This window comes from Callithrix jacchus, chromosome 3 (assembly GCF_049354715.1).
Source record: "Callithrix jacchus isolate 240 chromosome 3, calJac240_pri, whole genome shotgun sequence".
Lineage (NCBI taxonomy): Eukaryota > Metazoa > Chordata > Mammalia > Primates > Cebidae > Callithrix > Callithrix jacchus.
Window position 1 is genome coordinate 6968602 of NC_133504.1, and position 20886 is coordinate 6989487.

A 20886-nucleotide genomic window follows, 5' to 3' on the forward strand; every position below is an offset into this window, starting at 1 on the left:
ATTGAACAAACTTAGTTGTTAGCCATATCATTTCTTGGTTTTTGTTTTGTTTTTCGAGACAAGGTCTTACTCTGTCACCCGGGCTAGAGTGCAGTGACGTGATCATGGCTCACTGAAGCCTCAACCTCCTGGGCTCAGGTGATCCTCCCCACCTCCGCCTTCCTCTGGTAGTCGGGTCTCCCTCTAGTAGTCAGGTGTTCGTCACCAAGAACGGATAAGTAAAAATTTTTTTTTTTTTTTTTTTTTTTTTTTATATATAGAGGCAAGGTCTCACTCCGTTGCCTAGGCTGAAGTAATCTTCCTGCCCTGGCTTTTCAAAACGTTGGAATTACAAGTGTGAGCCTGGCTGAGTTTGTATTTTTAAGGCCTACATTTTGATTCATGTTGTTTAGTCAGAAATGTATAGCTTCCTCACAAATGTGTGATTTTGAAGAATTTGCTACAATGTTACGTGTGACGGAAGTACTGTTTTCCTGTCATGTAGCTGAGTGTCTGGCCCAGAACAGATCTCCAATAGGAATTTGATACCTGATGAGTCCTATCAGCATTTGTTGACTAAACAGATGCATCAAGAAGTAGGATATGTGGGGTGCGAGTGAGGGGTTTTCCGTTAAGGTGCAGATTTCATCTCACAATCACAGTTAATGGAGAAGTAAGAATGGAGGGACAGATGTCGCGTTTTCAGCACAGGTCGCTCCCGTGTATCCACTTTGTTCCATCGGACGCCAGATGTCAATGATGCTAAGATGCACCGTTACTTTATGTTTGTCTCAGAGAAGCTGCTTCCGATGAAACCATGGCACGTAATGGATTGTAAGGCATATCCTCCTTCAGGGCTGTGGCAGTGTGAGGAAATGTGCATCTTAGAGTCCATGCCATGGGGTGGTCCCTTCGTCCGAGATCTCTGCGGCCACATCAGCACTGGCGGTGTCTTCACATGGCCACTAAAATGCGCAAGTTGTGGAAGGCACGGTCCTTCCCTTGACCATCCCGGCCCAGTAAGTAAGAGATCTCAGGTGCAGCTGTGAGGGTCAACAGCCGCCTTAGCCAAGTGTGTTTTATGCAAACCTTGTGCCGTGGAGATATGGCTTATACCTGAAACTTTCCCCTCCAAAGGACACATGATTCCTGCAGCAGAAGGCAGGTGATTCACCAGACCTAAGCCAGCCCAACTTTGGAATTTAAAATCTGCTTGCATTGTTCTTTGCAGTGTAGCAGGGAAGCTTGGAAGTAGCCAGCGGGCTTCCGGAGGTCTGGACTTCCTGGCTCTTCAAGCCGTTGTGTAGACTCAGTGTCCCTGTGGCGTGTTTGAAAAGTGAACCCCCAGGGCATCTGGAATTGGACAGTCAGAGGACAATTATTAGCTGTTAATATATTACTTTTTAATTGTACGTCAAAATACCCAAGCACTGGCCGGGCTCAGTGACTCACACCTGTAATCCCAGCACTTTGGGAGGCCGAGGTGGGTGGGTCATGAGGTCACAAGTTCGAGACCAGCCTGGCCAATATGGTGAAACCCCATCTCTACTAAAAATACAAAAAAATTAGCCGGGCGCAGTGGTATATGCCTGTAGTCCCAGCTACTTGGGAGGCTGAGGCAGAAGAATCGCTTGAACCCAGGAGGCGGAGGTTGCAATGAGCTGAGATTGCGCCACTGCACTCCAGCCGGAATGACACAGCGAGATTCCGTCTCCCAAAAAAAGAAAACACCCAAGCCCTGAGTTAACATATCCTGTGCAAATATACTAAACCTACTTAGTCTACTCAAATATGTAACTGGATAGACTGTAGATTTCTTCTGTTGAGAAAAGCTGTCTTTTATGTAGTAACTAGGTATGAAAATTGGTCGTTGAAGCAAGCTTTTTCCAATCTTCAGTTCGAGTTGAAGTTAATTAGCAAACAGTGTTTACAGCAGGTAGACCAAGTGTTAGACTTTTCTTGGGGTCACTCATGATTTATCTCCATGCTTTATGTCCCCCAACAAATAGTCTTCCCGAGACTGGAAGACCCAAGGCCCATTGGCCATGTGGTAGGTAGCATTCTCTGACATTTCCTTTTGTGAGTATATCTCTACAGGCTCAGTGAGCCATGTTTTCCTGGAGCTAAACCCCACCTGTGCGGCAGGAACTAGATATCTAAGGAAATAAGAACAAGAAAAACAGCTGGGTACAGTGGTGCATGCCTGTAGTCCCAGCTACTCAGGAGGCTGAGGTAGGATTGCTTGAGCACAGGGCTTCAAGGCTGCAGTGAGCCATGATTGCACCACTGCACTCCAGCCTGGGCAACAGAGCAAGATCCCTTCCCCACCTCAAAAAAGAAAGAAAAACAACAGTGACCAATCCCGGATTCTACATCATCAGTGCATATATATGTTTCAGAAAATAGCACGGAACGGTTTTCTCTGTGGGACTTCAGACAAGGCCAAGAACAATAAGGACAGAAGTAGTTAAAACAGAGGGGCGCTGGTTGATATTTTTGAGCTGATTCCAAGTTCCCAGCTATGATTATTGTCTCATTGAGTTCTCCCTGTGATGGGCAGGTTCATCTCCCTTTTATACATTAAGGAAATGGATACACAGAGAGGCTGATTGGTTTTCCCAAGGCTGCATTGCTTTACAGAGCTGAGATTTTAATCCAGGTGTGTCCACTCGGTGCCTCATAGCCTCAGGGGCCTAAGCCAGGCCTTGAGGGATGGACAGAGTCAAATCGTGGTCCTTCCCCAGCACTAAGGGCCTCTGGAGTGAAGGCCTTGGAGGTTAGAGTTGGTTTGTCTTTCCTGGATGAGACAGGAAACTGGCTTAATTAGAGCAGGAGTTTGTGTGAGGGAACAATGGGAAATACAGGCGTGTAGGTGGGGCGGGTAGAAATGGGTACTTCCTGCTTCGGAGGGTTGTTTGCAGCTGAAATATACATGCCTTGAAACTGCACAGTACTTCCTGATCAAAGCGATAGAATTGGGAAGGGCTGCTAAAGTCACTTGGTCAAGATTAGGCCTGGTCTGTATTTGTTCTGAGCACAGACCTATGGGTAAGCAGATAGGCGTTCAGCTGCTCTTTCTCATGGAGCTGTTGGCTCTAACAGTGACATGAGCTGGATTAAAACACAGTGCACTCCCTGGCAGGGCTGCTACTGCTGATCCTCTCACTGTTTGGAAGTGGTCTTCAGTTTTTAAACTTTAATAAAATGAAATGGCCGGGCGCGGTGGCTCACGCCTGTAATCCCAGCACTTTGGGAGGCTGAGGCGGGTGGATCACAAGGTCAAGAGATCGAGATCATCCTGGTCAACAAGGTGAAACCCCGTCTCTACTAAAAATACAAAAATTAGCTGGGTACAGTGGCGTGTGCATGTAATCCCAGCTACTCAGGAGGCTGAGGCAGGAGAATTGCCTGAACCCAGGAGGTGGAGGTTGCAGTGAGCCGAGATCGCGCCATTGCACTCCAGCCTGGGTAACAAGAGCGAAACTCTGTCTCAAAAACAAAACAAAACAAAACAAAAAAAACACATGCCAGCAACTCACTTGAAAAACAGATAACCCAAGGGCTGCCCTGAGTGAAGCAGGTTATCGGGCTGATTCTGCCTGCCCGGGATACTCCCTTCCCATGTGGTGGCTCAGGAGGGGAGCTCTGAGCCCTGTTTGCAAAGCCTGAGGGACAGTTGTATGAGATGACACAGCTGAACTCCTTGGAGCACTCAGAGCAGGAGGGAATTGACACGTAAGCGAGGCCTTTCTCACCGGGGTGGGAAGGAGTCCAGGGCAGGGGCAGGAGCTGGTGCTGCTGGCATGGAGGGGAGGAAACATTTCTCCAGAAAGTGGAAGAGGGTTCGGAGGATGCAGATAAGAGTGGCCTAAAGAGGAGGCCCCTGCGTTTCTCACCTTCAGAGGGGATGTTGGGAATGGAGGTCGTTTTGTGGAGAGGATGCTTCACATTGGACATGCTGCCTTTGATGTGACAGAGAACCCTGAGAGCAAATGCCAGCTCGAAAGTTGGAGGGCATAGTGCTCGGGTGAGTGCCCCAACCAGCAGACGTGTGTTCATTTACCTGAGAATGGCGCTGGTGGCTTTGGAAACCGATGCCTTTTCCAGGAGAGAAACTTTGAGTTGCAGACAAAGGCCCATGGACAAGAGGCAGAGAAAAGTGAGCCAAGGAAAAACATCCAGAGGGAAGTGGCAGTGACAGAAGGGGGACAAGAACAACGATGGCCTCTTTCCAAGGAATGAAGGTGGCTGTGGGACTGGGCAGGAGGACCCAGCCTGGCTCACGAGAGCTTCTGTTCTCAGCGGCATTGCAGCCTCTGTGCTGGGTGTGTGCACTCGCCAAGGTCCAGTTCCCTCGGACCTATGAAGTCCAGCTGTCAGCTTACATGTTCTGCTAGCACAGACCTAGAGATGCCCTTACATTTGAAGTCCTTAAATCTAGCTTCAAAAAGACTGGCTTTGCATGGATGAATTAGAGCATTTGGGAAGGTGGGAGGTGGGCTTGTGGCCCATCGTACGGGGCTTCAGGGACAAGGGCCATTAGCTCAGCGTTGAAACAGCATAGGCTCAGAGCAGAGGGGAGTCCCTCTGCTGTCCTCCAACGCCAGTCCATCCCCAAGCCCGTTCAGCAAGTGCACCTTCAAGACCAGCCGAAGGTGTATTATTTTACACAAGGGCAGCCTGCTCCTGCCCTTGAACTCTCTCGTGCCAGTTTGCTTTGGCTTAAAATCCCTGAAACTGTAGACCAAACCTTGGATTCTGTAATTATAGCAAATGTCCTTGAGTGTCAGTGCTTGGCGGGGTTCACGCACAGTGGGCAGAGTTCACGCGCGGTGAGCGGAGTTCACGCATCCATGTACACTGAACCTTGGGTTCCGTAATTATAGCAAGGGTTTTTGAGCATCAGTGTTTGGTGCGGGTCATGCACTATGGAGGAGTCTGCACCCAAGCACAGTCTTTTTTTTGGCGGGGTTGGGGGGACTATCTTTGGAGCAAGGTGAGAAAATTAAAAGCCAAGAAAGCTACGGGTTAGTGGATTTACAGAAGAGCCTATATCTAAAGTGAGAAAGGGAACAGAAAGAGGAGATAGGAATCTTGGCCAGGATGAACCAGGCCATGATATGGGGCAGCAGAGCAGGACGCAGTTGAGCCAGGGCAAGAGTGGCGTGGGGCATCGGGAGTCGGAGAGGCTTTGGGTGAAGGCCGTCAGGGTCTGCAGGATCTCTATGTGCATTTTACACGGAGAACTCCACACCCCTTCTCTTCATTTGAGATCCTTGGATTTTAATATAGCTTAGATTTAGATATTCCTACTTCTAATCATTTCAGACACCTTGACCCAGTTTAGTGAAGATCCTTCTCTCCTGGGCCTGTTCTGCATGGAGGCGTTTTGGGGTGCCGGTTCTGTTTCACTGTGCCATTGCCCGTACCGTCTGTCCTGAGTGACAGTATCAGTGAGATGATTGCACTGATGGCATTGAAATGACAGGGTTTTGACCAGGCACGGTGGCTCATGCCTGTAATCCCAGCACTTTGGGAGGCCAAGGTGGGTGGATCACGGGGTCAGTATTTCGAGACCATCCTGGCTAACACGGTGATACCTCGTCTCTACTAAAATACGAATATTACCCAGGTGTGGTGGCACATGCCTGTAGTCCCAGCTACTCAGGAGGCTGAGGCAGGAGAATCACTTGAATCCAGGAGGCATAGGTCACAGTGGGCTGACATCACACCACTGCACTCCAGCCTGGGCGACAGAGCAAGACTCCGTCTCAAAAAAAAAAAAAAAAAAAGAAATGACAGCGTTTCTTTTGGGGATGAGGGGAGTGGTACCTCCCAGCCTCCACTGGTGGAATATACGGCGCCATTACAGAATTGGTCAGTGCAGGATGCAGGCTAAGAATGGAGGGAGTGGAACAGTGTTCAAAAGAGCATCTTGGTCTCCACTGGAATTAGGGCAAGATACAAGGGCTTCTTAAGACAGAAAGCTCCTGGAATTTGACCGTATTTCATGACCAAAGACAGATTTCAGTTGCCATGTCTCCGCAGGCTAAAAGTAGCATGATCTTGGAAAATTAATTTAGTCTCTGAGTCACCATTTCCTCAAGTGATAAAAGTATCATTTGCCGCTAATTAAACTGGAGATCATGTGTAACACTTAGAGATCTTCAATGGAGAAATCAGAATTAATTTCAGTTTTTAAATATATGCAAGCCTGACTGCCTCATTACTTTTATGGGAAACCCAGAAACAGAATGAATTAAAAGAAAATAAGGTCAGACAGCAACAGAAACCCTTACAAATGAGCTGTTCTCTTGGGACTTCTTCAGGGGCCTGTGTTTAGTCCTTTTTGAGGGAGCTGAGGAAATGGAGGTGGGATAGTGAAGTGTGGGGATGACTCGGGGTGGGGAGACCCAGCAGGTGTCATTGAGGACACCGTTGAGGAAGGAGGCTGACATCAGAGAGGCAGAGAATTGTAGCAGTGTCAGACAGCTCAGGCTGCCACAGAGGGACAGCATGGTCCTCCCCATCCGAGGTCAGAGTATGGGGCTGTGGGGAAAGGGATTTGAGAAGAGGCCATTGCATTTGGGAGAGCAGAGTTTAGCTGGGGACCTTTGGTAATGGGGAGTACTTAGTTATTAATAATTGCCATGTACGTAGCTGGCTCATTTAATCTTCTCCTTATCTGTACCACATGGGTCCTATTACTGTCCTCAGTTTACAGCTGTCCACGATGCCCTAGGGTGGCTTGCAGAGGCTGAATAAGGACCCGCAACTAATGAGGAGTGGAGGCACCAGGCTTTGCCCCAGGCCCTTCTGATTCCAAAGCCGGGTCTCTCAAGAGCTGGCTGGGAGCTTGATTCTGCAGGTGGAGGGTAGTGAGACCGCAGGTACGAATGCGGGCCCAGGTGGAGAGGCGAAGTTGGGAAGCCAGACGCTGGGTGGGAAGTTTGGCTATAAAAGAGGAGAAAACCTGGTAACCCACTCAGGTCACAGGCAAGTGGTTTTTTTTTCCAGAAAGGGCAGACTTTTTTTTTTTTTTTTCCTTCAAGAATCAGGATCTTACTCTGTCACCCAGGCTGGAGTACAGTGGCATGATCATAGCTCACTGCATCCTCGAACTCCTGGGCTCAAGAGATCCTCCCACCACCTCAGTTTCCCAAGTATCTGAGACACGAGGCATGCACCACCACACCCGGCCAATGCTTTTAGTTTTTGTAGAGACAGGATCTTGCTCTGTTGCCCAGGCTGGTCTCAAACTCCTGGGCTGAAATGATCCTCCATCCTCCGCCTTCCAAAGTGCTGAGATTCCAGGGTGAGCCACCATGCTTGGCCCAAGAAAGGGCCGACTTCTTATTTAGAACTTGTAAAAGAGAAGAGGGCAAGATGCTGGGGAGAAAGGGTAGAAGTCGGGCCTCGTGGGGACGGATGTTCTGGGCCTGCCCTTACATCTGACCTTCAGGACATCTGGTAAGCCAGGCGGTGTATGGTTTCTTTAAAAACTGAGCTCCACGGTGAAGGGGTGCCTTTGAAGTCATGTTGATAAGGTGGGAGTTTGCCAGGTGGGATTAGGAAGGGGGGAGGTTATTTCCCCTCCTTCCGTCAGTGACTTTTTGAGGATTCTGGGGGGATCGATTCCAAGCAGTGTGTAAATAAGCTGAATAGAACACCCACCACGTTTCAGAGCCGACCACTCTTGACTTCGCCAAGCCCAGCCGCATCTACTTGCATGAACCTCTGCTTCCAGTCCTGTGTTCCCTCTGCTCTCCACCCTCTTCTTCCGCTGTGGATCCCTTGGGTGTCGTCATGTGTGGCTTTTGTCCGATGTGATCGCTGTCATAGCAGCGGACGCAAGCTTCCCTTGAGTGCTGAATGTCAGCAGGCACCTCAGGGCTGGCTTTGGCAGAGCTGCTTCCTACCCTCTAAGGGAATGGAGGGTTCTGATTCACTTGGAAAAAGGCACACGTTAAGAGCCCCAGTAAGGGAAAAGAATTTGTTCTCATTATTTCATCAGTGTGCACGTGCAGCGTCTTGGGCTGGATGGGATATTCGGCCACCTGAAGGGCATTTATGTAAGGCCATTGCGTGGGGCTGGCTGGCTGGGCTCAGGCCAGGGTTAGGCCCTTGTGCTCAGCCAGCCATCCAGTGCAGGGCACTCAGGTGGCCACAGGCCATGGCAAAACTTATCTGCAGGGAATTTATCCACAACTTCCTCTGGGCTCCTGTTCTTGGGCCAATCATTGAGGCAGAGCTTTTCCTAAGAAATAATTATGAAAGAGGTGGCATGATTCCTTCCATAGGAGAAAGCCAGGCCTTGATTCTTTTGAGCACGAGGGGGAGAATGTGGAATCCCTGCAGTGCACACTTTACAGAGACAGCGATGCCGCTCTGTGTAACCCCACAGCTATTGTCTGCAGGTGGAAGCATTTCCTAAAGGCAAGCCAGATGGGCCGGTACCATTTCCTTGCTGTGAACTAGAAGGAGCTGTGTGCCCAGCAGTGTACCCTGTGCAGATATGTGCTTTCACACAGGCCAGTTTAAAGAAGCAGGAATGAATGCGTTCAGCAGCTGAGCGTGAGTGACACTAGCATTGAAAAGGAGGCAGAGGGGAGAATTTCAGCTGAGAGGAGGGAGGGAAAGGAAGTGTTCTCAATTCTTTTTTCTCTTCTTCTTCCTAGCAAGAACCAGTTGAGTCATCTCTGGGGCTTAGTAATGGAGTAAGTGATCTTTCTCCCGAGTATGCGGTCCTGGCTTCAGCTATAAAAAATGAAGTGGATAGTACGGTGAACATCATAGGTAAACTGTTTTGACATCTCATTTTTTATACATACGAGCAGCCCCCCGGGGCCTAAAATTTGTACAACAGTGAACGTCAAATAATATAGTCAGTGGGAGGAGGTCTTGGAATCATCTCAGAATGCAAGTTCCAGCCCCCAGATTTCCAGGCTGAGAAATGCAGGCTTTTGAGGATCAGATGATTAGACGGGTCAGTCTCAGTGGAAGAAGGCCGGGGTGACCTCCCAGGAGAAATGTTAGTTTCCCAGCGGCTCGTGGCTAGCGATCCCAGTCTTTCGCTGTTTGGTCACATGGACAAAAGAGTATTTATTTAACTTGGGAACCAAGGAGAGGAAAGATTGTCCTCACGAGTCCTCTCAGCAACTGCTTCCTGGCAGACAGAGAAACTGAGGCACAGAGACATGTTGCCAAAGGGCCCACTCTAATTCAGCAGATACTTTTGAGCACCTTCTGTATATCAGACTCAGTACGAGAAGCAGAAGATAGTTGGAGCAGGAGGAACACAGTGAACAAAGACACCCATAGATTGCTGCAGCGTTGCCGTTTGTGGCAAATACTGCAAAAGAAAAGAAAGGAGAGAGAAAAACCAAGGACCCAAGTTTAGATCGGAGGTCTCAGAGGAGCAGTGCTTTCCCTCCTTTGTAACACTTGAACTGCCTCCAGAGGTCACTGGCCGTGCCCACCCCCGAGGAGGGCAGTGTCTTTACACTGAAGAGATGTGTAATTCCTTCTCACTTGTGTGGACAAATGCACAGGTGTAGTGCCCAGAGACCTCACCCTGCTTTCCCTTTAAGGGGAAGGAGGAGAAAAAGAAGTCCTGGTTATTTTTACTTTGTTTCAGCATTGAGTTTTCGTTGTATGTGTGGAGACTTCTGTTTTTAGGAAACAGAAGAAGCCAGCAGCATGCCGGATTGTCCTGACGACTCCGCTGGCCTCTTGCCGAGCTCAGCAGTGCATTTTGGTATTGAAACCACCTCCCGGGCAGTGTAGAAAGTTTGCAGGTGCAGACATCCTGCCTGACTGGCCGAGGCAGTGTTCTAGAACCCTGGTGTGTTTCTTGATAAAACACAGCCCCACCCTTCAATAAAGCAAATACTGCTACGAAACCAGACTAGGCATATGACAATTAGGAAGTCAGGGCGTTGGGATTTTTGTCTGAATTCTCGCTGCCCGAAATGCCCCTTAGAGGACATTGTTTTTTGGTGATTTTTCCAGATTTGCCTGTCTTTATCTGCAGTGAAGCTCAAGCAGCTTTTCAAGGCAAGTCTGTCAACCCATGTACCCACCCGGGATCCCGGAGGCGCAGGAGAGCGGGTTCCCAGCTCACAGACCAGCGTTAGGGTCCCCCCAAGGGCCTCCCGGTCAAACGCAAGCTTGGCAGACTCTGGCCCCAGCACTTGCTGTGGTTTCAGGATGGCCAGAGGTGACACAGGCTGTGGAACTGGGTCTTCATCTCTTCCCATATCCTTTGTTTCCCCTTCTTTTTGCCATATTTTCTTGTGCTTCAGATAGACACTTAGAAGATAAAAAGTAGCTCTGGGGCGAGTCTGTAGATGGAGGGCACCCCGTCTTAAGAGATCACTCATGCTGTCAGCCATGGCCCGTGCCGTCTTCCTGGAAGCTGAGCTATTCACCCCTTAGAAGGGACCCAGCACAAGGCATTCAGTTTCATCCACACCCTTGGAACGCTGTTAGCAAGATGAAACTCTCTATGAGGTGTGAACTGTTGCATCGCAATCTACCCAGACACAGAAGCCATGACAGACTTTATTCTCGGCTCTCTTGGACCTGGAGCGCCTGGCACTGAGGTGAGACTGTGGGGCCGCTCCTCAGTCACCAGGTGCCGACGGGGAGACCTGGGCAGTGGAGTTGAGCTGCTGTGTCTTCAGCCATAAGAAGTTTTTATTTATTCAAGAAAGCTGTCATCTTTCTGTGAGGCTGTATGCTACTTTCTCCTTCCCCCATCCCTTGCTGCCGCGACCTCATTTATTATTACCTGTCAGCTCCTCCAGTCTTCCCTCACCATTCTTCTCAAGCCCATCCCCTTCTGTTTCTGATACTGTGTCTGGTCCAGCCGTGGCTGTCACCTGGGCTCTGCTTCCATTCTGCCCTCCCATGATTCATCTCACAGAGTAAAGAATGCCAGTGTCATCATGTCACCACTGCCCCCAAGAGAAAGACTTGAGTTCCCCCAGGGCCCTGGGTCTGGCATGACCTGAGCCCTGCTCTTTCTTACCTGTCTTTGAGCTTGAATTACTCTGAAAGAGTTAAGCTCCCTATGGCTGCTCGTAGAGACAGTGAGGTTGGTGATGGGTCTCCTTACTGTGACGTGGCTGCAGAGGCTCTGTCCCCAGGCACAGTGGGGAGGGGACCTGTGGCAGTTCCAGCAGGAAGTGTAGCTCCAGCTCAACACATCCCATCCACAGTTCCACTCCCATAGCGCTGAGACACTGGTCAGCTCTACCAAGTGTTCCCTGGAATGCATGCTGTGCTTCACTTTGTGTGGTAGCCTGAGATGCTGTCTTCTCGTGGGCTGTAAGGTGCACGCTGCCCCACCCCACTCCTGCCTCCTCCTGCACTCTGTCACCCTGGTGAGGTTCGTGCAGTCTGCAGTCGAGGGCAGCCTGGTCCAGGCACCTACAGACCTCTGTCTCTGACTCACTGCTCCCACCATGACTCTCAAGTGCCTAAACCAAATCATGGCTGTATTTTATACCGAAAGAGCATGAGAAGAGCACGAGATTAGAAGTCAAAAGACAAAGGTTCTAGACCTAGTTCTGAAGTTTTTTATTGACCATGTGACTCTGGGGAAACTCCTTAATTTTTTGAAATTCAATTTCTATATAGATTGGAAATAGTATACAATTATTTATAAAACGGAAATATTTAAAATTTAAAATTCTATAGAAAATGGATAATCATACTTTTCCAGCCCATCTCACAGAGTTACTGTGAGGATCAGATGAAATGTACAGATAAACTTCTCTGGGGCCAGAAGGGGGTAAAATGATATGTTATGATTATGATATTACCAAAATCATATTAAAATATATTTGATTAAGAGAAATAGCCTCCATCTGTGCTGTGTCATCAGGGGGGCTGTGAAGTTTAACTACTGATGGGGTCAGGGAAATTTCCCCATCTGATGCCCTGCTGATGGCCTGATTTTATATGCCTGCTAATAAGTTTCATTCTTGACTCTGCAGCTGCCTGGGTGACCTTAGCAATTTACCTGACCTCTAGGTTTCAGCTTTTTTCAACTGTAAAACGAGAGGACCAAACCACCTCCAAGGACCCCTCTGTTTCTAATAATCTGCTTTTAAGCACTTTCTCTGAGGTGTGGAGCGAGCTGCCTTCTCAGGTGGAGACCTACATTAAGTCAACAATTGCTAATAAAGTAAGAATGACCTTTGAAGGAATCAAACCGGTTGATCAGTAACCAGCCGTAAATAATATTGTTATAATTCTCAGCAGCTAGATTCAGATAAAATTGCATTCCTTTGGGTGACTCTTTTCAGATGTGCTGACTTTAATAAACTGGATAAAGTTAGTGGATTTCTAGTTGTTCTGTTTGAGAATTTCCCTGGCATGCAATAGAGAACTGTTGAAAAGAAATGTCACTATTAGTTATGAGCCCGAAGACTCTCACTAAGGTGAGATTCAAAAGTTTTTATCCTGAGAGGGGCTACGAAAGCCAACAGTAGCTCGGCTTGGACTTCATTAACTCTCTCTGTTAGGGAGACCTTAGTATAAAGAGTTGAAATTTGGAGTTGGGTAAGGCTAACCTTGAATCCCGGTTCTGCTGCTGATTGGCTGTCTGCCCTTGAATTATTTACGTAGTTCTGTCTGGTACGGTCGTTTCAGCATGTCCAGATTGGGGATCGCTATTGTGCCTTCCTCATGGGTTGTGAGGTCTTGGGAGGTGGTAGGGAGAGGCAGAGCTGAGTTCTCAGGAAGTTAGGTTTTGTCATTAACATCAGTCAGGACACTCTTTTGTACCCAGAGGAGTGCCACTTCTGACCTTATTTGCTGTAGCAGGTAAGTTTGTTATGCATGTGTCTTTTCAGCTGTCAGGAGTCAGTGTTGCTGTCTGCTTTGTCACTTGGTGGTTCAGGGAAATCAGTTCACATGGCATGTGAGAGAGAGAGAGAGAGAGACAGAGAGAAACAGACTGGTTAGTGGTGGTGCCGACGCGCATCTAGAGAGCATTTCGATACTGGGATTTCCCTGCTTCTCTGACGGGCATTCACTCGAGAGTTGGAAAGTTTCTAAAGTACCCACAATGTTTGGATGGAGAGAAGCCATTATCCTTTACCGAGGCATGAAACAACACACTCCTATGGGGGAATTTGGCCTGATAAGTAACACATTAACTTGGTATCCAGATCATTGCCCAGAAAACAAAGACTGACTTTTCTGTCCTGGGCACCCGCATTCAGGATACACCTAAAATCTGCATGGACATGCTTATCTACTTTTCCCCCCAAGTCATGTATATTAAGTGAAATACGGTAAAATTCACCCCTTTTTAAGGGGCGAATACAGTTCTATAAATGTTGATGGATGCACTCACTGGTTTAACTGCCACCATACTGAAGACAGAGTTTTCATCACCCCGACACGTTTTCTCCCTGGCCCCCAGCCCTAGCACCAACTATCTGCTGTCTTTATCACTTCCTGTAGGTTTCAAGAGTCCACTTGCCAGAAGTCTTGACATTTTCTGGAAAACATTGTCACGTCCCATATTTGCAGATTGTCACAAACCCCTGTGGGACTCAACTCTGGCTTCAGTCAGTGAGCCTTGGCCCCTTCACCTGTCCATGTATTCAGCAGAGAGTCCCTGAGCACCTGTCTGATGGGTGCTGTGAGCGTGTTCATACTTCGGTTGAGGAGAGATGCTGTTGACCCATTCAGAGCTCCTTACAGGTATATAGAGTCAATTGGCAACACGAGGCCGGAAGTCCAGAAGTGTCCCGAGGTCTCTTCCCATTGTAATTTCGGCTGAGCGATGGGGACAGTGAGTGAGAGGCACCCAGGGGAGAGAGGTCGATCTGTGCCAGGGGGTCAGGAAGGGGCTCCAGAAGGCAGGGGCATCGTGAATGCTGCCTGTTTCTCAACCCCCACCCCCATCCCCCTGCCTCATTGAAGCCTTTGATTCCTCAAACTGGAAAAAACCACTGCCCTTCTTCAGCTTCCATCACATGGCCCCCTTCTTTTTCTTTTCTTTCTTTTCATGTGTTCATGGCCTTAAACTTACTCTCTAGATGGTTAGTCGCTGGCCTATAGCCATGAAAATGAACTTCTTACACACTGGATTCTTGGCTGCATTGACCTTCGGCTGCTCCTCCTAGCCCTGGGTGGCAAAGTCTGGTGCAGAACACGTGTTCTATGAATCTTTGTTAGTTGAATAACTGACTTGGGCTTCATGGGGAAAAGCAGTGAGAGAAAGAATTTCCGGTTGGAACAAAGGGATCTAATAGGGGGATGCTGGAGTTGCTGGCACTGTCGGTAGTCCCAGCTAGCTCACTGTCTTTCTATCAGGAGCGACATGCAAAGGAGAGATGGGTTTTGAAGTACTGGAAGTTTAAATGGCTTTGACTTAAATCAAACCTATTCAAGACCTTCATTGCATGCAAGGTATCACTGTGCCCTCCCTCCTCAAACACACACACCCCATTTGGTTTCTGCCTCCCGGCAGCTGCTTCTTAGGACCTGGGGTAGGGGAGGACATTATCTCGTTTTCCTGCCATTTTATTTTACTTGGCGGGAAGAGGCAGAAGAAACTTGAGATGAGGGAGGTCAGTGTTGGTCAGCGTCAGTCTGTGTCCAGTGACATGCATAATTGGTGTCCTTATCCTCAAATAGGATATTCCAAAGGATGAAATAAACGGGCTTGGGGGTCTGCCTGCCATATAGAGCCTGGCTGCCTTTTCTTTAATTTTATCCCTTCCAGGAAAACCTAAACGGGATCCGGTTTCCCTTGCATTCCGTATGTTGTGGCTTTTGGACTCTTTTATCACAGCCCCAAATCCCCTTTCTGAGACTTTTTTGTGCCTTTCCTTTCTTTATTAAGGGACCTATGAATTGCCACTGCCCTCTAGAACCTTCCCAGTGTAGAAATCAGATAATGCGCTTATCGCTCCACAAAAGGCAATTAAAACAGGAACTTGTTTGTAAACAAAAATACTTCAGAAAATAAAATACTTGGAGTGATTAAAACAGGAGCTTCTCCATGACGCCTGGCGTCTCAAGGAGACTGGAATGCTGCCCCTTCCTGCCTAACCTGAGTACTTTGCCGATTGGTGAGAAAATGACAGGGACATAGAACACCACACATACTCCAAGCTGTGTGAGTTTGGACAAGTCACTCTCCCTCTCTGTGCCTGAGTTTCTTCATCTAAAACAGGATAACCATGTGTTCTCTGTCATTTTTACGGGTTAAAATGTTAAAATAAATGAAATTCCCAAGGTCCTTATTTCTTTACCTTTATTTATTGAAGCTAGTTTTCAGGGACGTTTCCTCCAACCAACAGCCATATGAGGTCAGTTCTGTTTAAAATTAGGGCAGGACCTTAGGGACCTTCAGATTAAAATTGCAGTGAAATATCATTACTTACCGATGAGAATGGCCAAAATAAATAAACAGTGACAACGCGAAATGCTGCTGAGGCTATGAAGAAATTTGATTACTCAGACATTGCTGGTGGGAAGGTAAAATGGCACGGTCACTCTGGGAAGCAGTTTGGCAATTTCTTGTAAAATTAAACATGAAATCATCGTATGACTCAGCAGTTGCATTCTTGGGCATTTGTCCCAGAGAAACGAAACTTATGTGCATAAACAACCTGAACACAAACATTCATAGCAGTCTTATTTGTAATAATCAAAGGCTGGAATCAGCCCAGACATGCCTCAGTGGGAGAATAAACACATTGGTATATCCATACTGTGGAATACTACTCAGCAATAGAAAAGGAAGCAGTGACTGATACACACAACTTGGGGGACTCTGCAGCGAATTATGCTGAGTTAAAAAAAAAAGCTAACCCTGGCCAGGCGCGGGGGCTCATTCCTGTAATCCCAGCACTTTAGGAGGCCGAGGCAGACAGATCATGAGGTTAGGAGCTCGAGACCAGGCTGGCCAACGTGGTAAAACCCCGTCTCTACTAAAAATACAAAAATTAGCTGGGTGTGGTGGTGCATGCCTGTAATCCCAGCTACTCAGGAGGCTGAGGCTTGAGAATCACTTAAACCCAGAAGATGGAGGTTGTAGTGAGCCAAGATTGAGCCACTGCACTCCAGCCTGGCAACATAACGAGACTCTGTCTCAAAAAAAAAAAAAGCCAACCCCTACAGGTTACTGTACGAGTCCATTAATGTAATATCCTTGAAATTAACAAATAATAGAAATAGGGAACAGATTCATAGTTGCCCAGGGGTTATGGACGAAGAGATGGACAGGGAGGTACTGAAGGAAGGTGGCTGCGGTTACAAAGTAACGTGAGAGAGATTGGTGGTGATGGAACTGTGTGGTATTTGACAGTGGTGGCAGGTACATGAAACTTCATTTGTGATAAAATTGCACTTAGTCCTAGTGCAAGCACACTCACACAAAAGAGTGCAAGTGAAACAGGAAATCGGAATAAGATGGGGGTTGTTATTGATGTCAATACCCTGGTTGTGATATTGTATTCTAGCTTTGCAAGATAAAACCATTGGAAGAAAATTAGTAAAAGGCACACAGGATCCCAGTATTATTTCTTAGAACTGTATGTGAGTTTACCGTGATCTCAAAATAAATAATATAATAAAACAAATTGAGGCAGGTTTCAGAGCCAGGGTGGTCAGATTCCATCCTTTCAGTGTTCTGGGAGCTGGTGCTACTAATGTTTGCTGGAATTGGAGGGCTGAGTCTATTGCATTGTGCTGAGATTTCAGCCAGCCGGCAGGGCAGGAAGAGAGCTAGGAGTGTGCGCAGAGCTCCCCACAGCTAGATGCAACACAGTTGGGGGGATTTTCATGGTCCTTCCTCCTTAGTAAGGTTTGATAATGTCTCTCTGGATCATAGAACCCAGAAAATAAGCACAGTACCTTCTTTTCGAGCAAAAGCAGGGAGCAGAAATTGGTCAGGTTCAAAGTCTTGTCCTTTCTGCCCCTGGGGCTGGATGCCGCCTCTGGTCCTGAGGCCTTGGCTGTGACGGGGTTGAGTGTGGAATTCTGCAGAGCTGGTAGGACATGGCCACCTGTGTGTGCCATTGGCAGACATGTTGGAGACAGACCTGGGGAGCCAGGTGTTGGCCTGGAGACATCACCCCAGAGCTACAGAACTCAGGCTTGTTCTTCAGCCCCATGGCAGGGGACAGGTGGGGAAGGGAGCCTGGCGATCTGCCTCTGTTGGGAAAGGCCTTCTTTCCTTTCTCATAGCACACTTATGAGAAAGTGTGCTAGAATTGTTAGGTCAGGAGACTTGGCATGATGACTCTTTTCTTCTCTGAAGTCGTAGGACAATCCCATCTGGACGGCAACATCGAGGATCAAGAGATTGTCACCAACCCGCCGGACATTTGCCAAGTTGTAGAGGTGACCACTGAGAGCGACGAGCAGCCGGCCAGCATGAGCGAGCTGTACCCTCTGCAGATCTCACCCGTGTCTTCCTACGCGGGTAAGCGGCAGGAGGGGGCTCCAGGACGCCTGGGAACAGGCCGCGGGGTCCTCTGGTCTAGCGGCAGGAGGGGGCTCCAGGACGCCTGGGAACCAGCCGCGCGGTCCTCTGGTCTAGCGGCAGGAGGGGACTCCAGGACGCCTGGGAACCGGCCGCGCGGTCCTCTGGTCTAGCGGCAGGGCGGGGCTCCAGGACCCCTGGGAACAGGCCGCACGGGCGGGGCTCCAGGATGCCTGGGAACCTGCCGCGGGGTCCTCTGGTCTAGCTCGGGGCTCCAGGATGCCTGGGAACTGGCCGCGGGGTCCTCTGGTCTAGCTCGGGGCTCCAGGACGCCTGGGAACCAGCCGCGCGGTCCTCTGGTCTGGGGTCTCCCCTCTCACCACCCCTTGGAGCGTAGGATTCCTCTGTCCTCGCAGTTGTTCTTCCTGGAATGTTTCATACTTTAATTTCTTGGTAATCAACATCTTCGTGGACACTTTCGTTTGCAGTTACAGGACAGGATCAGGATCACAACATTTCTTCACTAAGTCACCCATTATGTTGTTGTTTTTTTTCTTGATACAGAGTCTTGCTCTCTTGCCCAGGCTGGAGTGCAGTGGGATGATCTCAGCCCACAGCAACCTCTGTCTTCTGGGTTCGAGTGATTCTCTTGCCTCAGCCTTCTAAGTAGCTGGGGTTACAGGGGCGCACTACCATGCCAGCTAGGTTTTGTATTTTCAGTAGAGACCGGGTTCTACTGAACCCTGGCCATGTTGGCCAGGCCCGTCTCAAACTCCTGACCTCTGGTGATCCAGCCACCTTGGTCTCCCAAAGTGCTGGGATTTCAGACGTGAACCATGGTGCCCGCCTCCCATAACACTTTTATGTATGGTTAACAGACGAGATTTCTCTGGAGCAGCGGTTCATCAGAGTCTAATTTATTTGCCCAAGTAGTCAGAAACTTGGCACAGTGTTTTAATGGATTCTCAATTTGAGCAGGCTGGATAGGACCTTAGAGATGATCTCTTCCGGTTCCTTCATTTCTCTGGACGGGAAGGGGCTTGCTGAATTGGAGGTCGTGCAGTCAGAAGCGTCTGGGCCAGGACTTGACCTCAACCTTCAGACCCCGAGCTCACTGCTGGACCCATTCCATTCCACCAAGCTGACTTGTCTCTTCCACGTATTTTCTCTTTCTTTTTCTATCTAGTACAGGTTCTAATCAGGCAAGATGACTGAGCCCATTTCCAGTTCCCCAGGGACTTGGCCACATAATGACAGGAGTCGGCCTGGCCAGTCATAGGAGGAGAAACAGATCCAGTGGGTTCTTCCATTCTTACAGAGTAAAAGCAGGGCCCCTCTTGTTCACTGGCGTCACTTCCTCATCTTCTCCTCTCTTCCTGACGATCTCCAATAAATTTTGTAAAAATCAATCGTAATTAGGAAATATAAATTCTGAGTCGGTGTTATTGCTTGCAGATATTAAAAATAAAAAGCAGAGACCCCATGATAGGAAACTCCAGTTCAGCTCTAGTCAACAGCTCGGGGATTCTTCCCAGAGCTCTTTACGCGCTGCCAAATGGGTGTCCTCCAGCAGGTGCCACCCGCAAGACTGGCTCAGACCAGCGTTGGAATTAGAGTTGACTCAAAGGACCGGTTGCTTGTGAATTATCAGCTGCTAAATCTAATCTCATTTTCCCTGAACACCAACTTTTAAAAATTTTGGTAAAATACATTAACATAAAAATCACTATTTTAGCCATTTTTAAGTGCACAGTTTAGTAGCATTAAGTGCATGAATGTTGTACAGCTGTGACCAGCATCCATCTTCAGCACGTTTTTCATCTTGCAAAACTGACACTCTGTCCCCATGAAACACTAAGTCCCCTTTTCCCTCCTCTACCCTAGCCCTTGGCAACCTCTTACCTATTTTCCATCTCAATGAATATGGCTATTCTAGGTCCCTCGTGTGGGTGGAATCATAGTGCTTGTTGTTTTGTGACTGGCTTATTGCACTTAGCATAGGTCCTGGTGTACATTTACACTAGCAACGTAAGTGAAATGTGAGAATAAACCTTGGCTACAGAAAGGTTCTAATCTGTCAGACAGGATAAGCTTGTCATCAGTGATTTATTCAGCAAATGCATTTTGAACTTTTTTTTTTTTTGAGACGGAGTCTCACTTTGTCACCCAGGCTGGAGGGCAGTGACACGATCTCCGCTCATTGCAACCTCCACCTCCCTGGTTTAAGCAATTCCCCTGCCTCAGCCTCCCAAGTGGCTGGGATTACAGGCGGGTGCCACCACGCACGACTAATTTTTTTGTATTTTTAGTAGAGACAGGGTTTCACCATGTTGGCTGGTCTTGAACTCCTGACCTCAGGCAGTTGCCTGCCTGGGCCTCCCAAAGTGCTGGGATTACAGGTGTGAGCCACTGCGCCCGGCCCACATTTTGAACTCATATGTGCCTTGCCAATATGCCGTCACAAGAACTACTATTCGTTGCAAGTTTATTGTGCCCTTGGAACCCTACTCAGTACTTGGGTGCAGTTGACTATTCGTTGTTATTTTTAATAGAAACAGGGTTCTGCCATGTTGCCCAGGCTGGTCTAGAACTCCTGGGCTCAAACAGTCTGCTCACCTTGGCCTCCCAAAGTGCTGGGGTTACAGGCATGAGCTGCCACACCTGGTATGATACAGCTGACTTGTGTAATTATAATTAGAGTAACCCTGTCAGCCTGGGCACCATCATTATCCCCATTTTAAAAGTGACAAATCTGGCCGGGCTCAGTGGTTCACGTCTATAATCCCAGCACTGGAAGGCCAAGGTAGGAGGATCGCTTGAGCCCAGGAATCGGAGACCAAGCCTGGGTGACGTAGTGAGACGCCACTTCTACAAAAAATAAAAAACGTTAGCTGGGCATGGTGGCATGTGCCTGTAGTCCCAGCTACTTGGGAGGCTGTGGCAGGAGCAACACTTGAGCCCAGGAGTTCAAGGCTTCAGTGAGCCCTGATTGCACCATTGCACTCCAGCCTGGGTGACAGAGCAAGATCCTGTCGTCAAAATATGTGTGTGTGTGTGTCTAGGGCTGACGTGGGTAAAGCAGTGTGTCTAACGCAGGAACAACGAGGAGCACAGCTAGAACCCGTGTGCAGTTGATGCCAAGGCCTGTCCTTACCCCCCCACCTGTGTTCTGCCCTGGACAGCTGCACGGGCTCTGCCATATTCAGAAAAGAGCCACATCCCGTGATCGCATTTGATTTTCACAAGGACACCAAAGGAGGCAGAGCAGAATGTTTATGCCTTAATTTTACAGTAGAGCTAACTGAAGCGTGAAACACTCAGCCACTTTGCTTATATTTACATAGTTTTGGCTAAAAATTCATGACTTTTCTTCTGGATCCCGCTACCGCAGGCCTCGTTGCACTCCATGTGGTTTTCTTTTTCTCTTCTTTTTTTAGGGGGTTGGAGCT

The 20886-nt window shown here is 48.4% G+C and overlaps 1 protein-coding gene across 2 annotated transcripts in view; it reads left to right on the forward strand.

The window, feature by feature from the left end:
- IRF2 (interferon regulatory factor 2) overlaps positions 1 to 20886 on the forward strand; it is a 99239-nt gene that overhangs the window by 69988 nt on the left and 8365 nt on the right. For both annotated transcript variants that reach the window (XM_035292549.3, XM_035292550.2), the window contains exons 6-7: positions 8658 to 8775; positions 17273 to 17437. In XM_035292549.3, coding sequence (XP_035148440.1) covers positions 8658 to 8775; positions 17273 to 17437 — 283 coding nt within the window. The remainder of the gene's footprint in view (positions 1 to 8657; positions 8776 to 17272; positions 17438 to 20886) is intronic.